Raw genomic sequence first — 2,125 nt, forward strand, 5'->3', positions numbered from 1 at the left:
AAAATGTTCTCTTCTTTGTATTACTGAGTTATTTATGCAGTACGTTTTGTCTTGTTACGCACATGATCCCTAACACAAACGCACGAATGTGCGTATTATCGGCTGAAAGAAACCTGCACAGCGAAGCTATAGCGATAATCCCATACCACACTCCTGGTCATATGGCCATTTCCCGAAGGTTGAGTGTGGTTTGAATTTTCCGCCAAAATCATCGGAAATTTAAAATTCCCGGCTCTGTGCAGGCATGCGCATTGTCGACCCCACCTCCCCCTCCCTATCCCCTCCCTTCTTACCCGGCTAGCTCGAGCCGGACGTCGCGTCACTTAGCATCGCGGAACCAGACGAGTCGGTCACTCCACAACCCACCTTCTTTTCATGCCGGTAAGTCTGGTTCCTGCTCGTGCTCGTGTGTTCTCGTAGGGAGCCCTACCTGTTCTCCTGCAGTTTTTCCCCTTCGGTGTTGTGTCCAGACACCTTTGGGACACCCCTTCTATGATTATCATTATTCTATTTTCAGACCAAACGCTTGTGTGTGGAATCCGGCTGCACAGCCAGGATCTCGTCAGACGGCCACCACGACCTCTGCTCCCGCCATGCCCCTTGTTTCTCACAAGCTGGCTTTAACCCCCTAGCCTGCGTTGTGTGCAAAGCGCGGGTTGAGGAGATTCGTGCTGCTCCTCCCAAAACCCGTTCCAAGCTAGCCGCCCTCGAACTTCTTCGGGAGGCATGGCGCAGAGCTCGGAAATTGAAATCCGCTCACGACCCCCCCCCCCCCTGGTGTGGGCGGATCCGGCGTTAGGCGTGGAATTGGGCCTCGTTCGCCCTCGCCATCCGTCTCCCTATGTCTCCGAGACTTCCGTTGGTGGACAACCTGGGCCTCTCGGAGTACAAGGGGACGAGTCTGATGTTGCGGAGTATGGTGTCCCCGAGCGTCCTCAGGCCTCTCGGCAGCCCCATACATCCGACCATCAAGGGTCCTTAAAACCCTTACGGCTTGCTTTGTCAAGCACCCCCACGAACTCGTCTTCCTCCCTAGTTCACTCACGTGAACCCGGCAGGAAATCTTGCTCGAAAAAGAGGTCTGCCTCACCGAGGTCCAGGACGCTCAGCTTGTCCCCACCCTCCACAGCCTCTCCCCCCAACTCACCCTCCCTTCCTCGCTCTCCTTTTCCTCGCCGTAAATCCCACAAGGGCAGGGAGCCGGGGGACGAAACGAGGGGAGAGGGAACTCTGGCTGCCCAAGTGGCTGCCCTCCTTCCGTCCCTGATAGGCCCCGTCCTTGAATCGGCCCTATCACATTATCCGGCCTTTCAGGCCGCGCAAATCATAACGCACCCCTCTCCAGAGCAACCTCCTATTGAACCTACGGCTCTAGCCCCCCCTCCCACTCTCCCTCCTGGTCCTTCCCTCCGCCCCTCCGTGCCGGCGACAGGTATAGGACTAGAAGGCCCCTCTCAGGAGGAACCCCCCAATCAGACGTCCGTCGGGTTGGACGGGGTGGAGGACCACTACAGTTCTTCTTTACCTTATCCTCCTACCATGACGGACTCTGAGTTCACCCCTTCTCATGGTGTGACCTTCCCCGGTCCTGGGAGTACTCGTTTGGAGAAGATCACAAGCTAGTGGCCTGGTCTCCCGACTACTCGCTATTGGAGGGCTGGAGGAGGAGAGATGACGTTATCCTAAAGTGGGCCAACGACGCGGAGGGGGCTAAGGTTCTATATAAGATTCGACCCCTCTCCGCCCCGGCCTCCACGCCCTCCAGGATTTCCACCTCTAACACTCTGGACGCATTAGGTGCTCTCCTGGAGAACCCTCGTTTAAACCCTGATGGGCATATGTTTGTCGACAGGTCGGGGGACTCACCGGCGGTAGCACTCTCCCCAAACGCCTGGTTCCCGCAGGAGAAAGGGGAGAAAGCCTTAGACATCCCTGCTCTCGAGCGGGCCCAAGACCAACCCAAGACGGTTCCTCCTCGACGGCATATCCCTTCATCATTCCCCGTCGTCCTGCCACCACCCTTCGCGCCGGAGGGCCTGCGCGATTGCTTGTGGCACTCGGGCAGGGACCCCGCCCTCCCCCATCAACTTAGTGAACCGGAGGCTAAGTTGCTGACGACGGAGGC

At 57.6% G+C, this 2,125-nt stretch overlaps 1 protein-coding gene across 1 annotated transcript; it reads left to right on the top strand.

Annotated features, from left to right (window-relative positions):
- The first annotated feature begins 258 nt into the window (after positions 1–258).
- On the top strand, positions 259–2,125 carry LOC143037667 (uncharacterized). Its single transcript, XM_076206194.1, has 2 exons — positions 259–381; positions 518–2,125. Exon 2 carries the CDS (start codon positions 727–729, stop codon positions 1,621–1,623), a length of 897 nt encoding a protein of 298 aa, XP_076062309.1. The 5' UTR covers positions 259–381; positions 518–726; the 3' UTR covers positions 1,624–2,125.

The sequence above is a fragment of the Oratosquilla oratoria genome, chromosome 23 (assembly GCF_046742065.1).
Source record: "Oratosquilla oratoria isolate Oo_2021 chromosome 23, ASM4674206v1, whole genome shotgun sequence".
NCBI lineage: Eukaryota > Metazoa > Arthropoda > Malacostraca > Stomatopoda > Squillidae > Oratosquilla > Oratosquilla oratoria.

Coding starts and splice junctions, on each gene's coding strand:
- LOC143037667 (XM_076206194.1), top strand. CDS start 727: ATGGCGCAGAGCTCGGAAATTGAAATCCGCTCACGACCCCCCCCCCCC.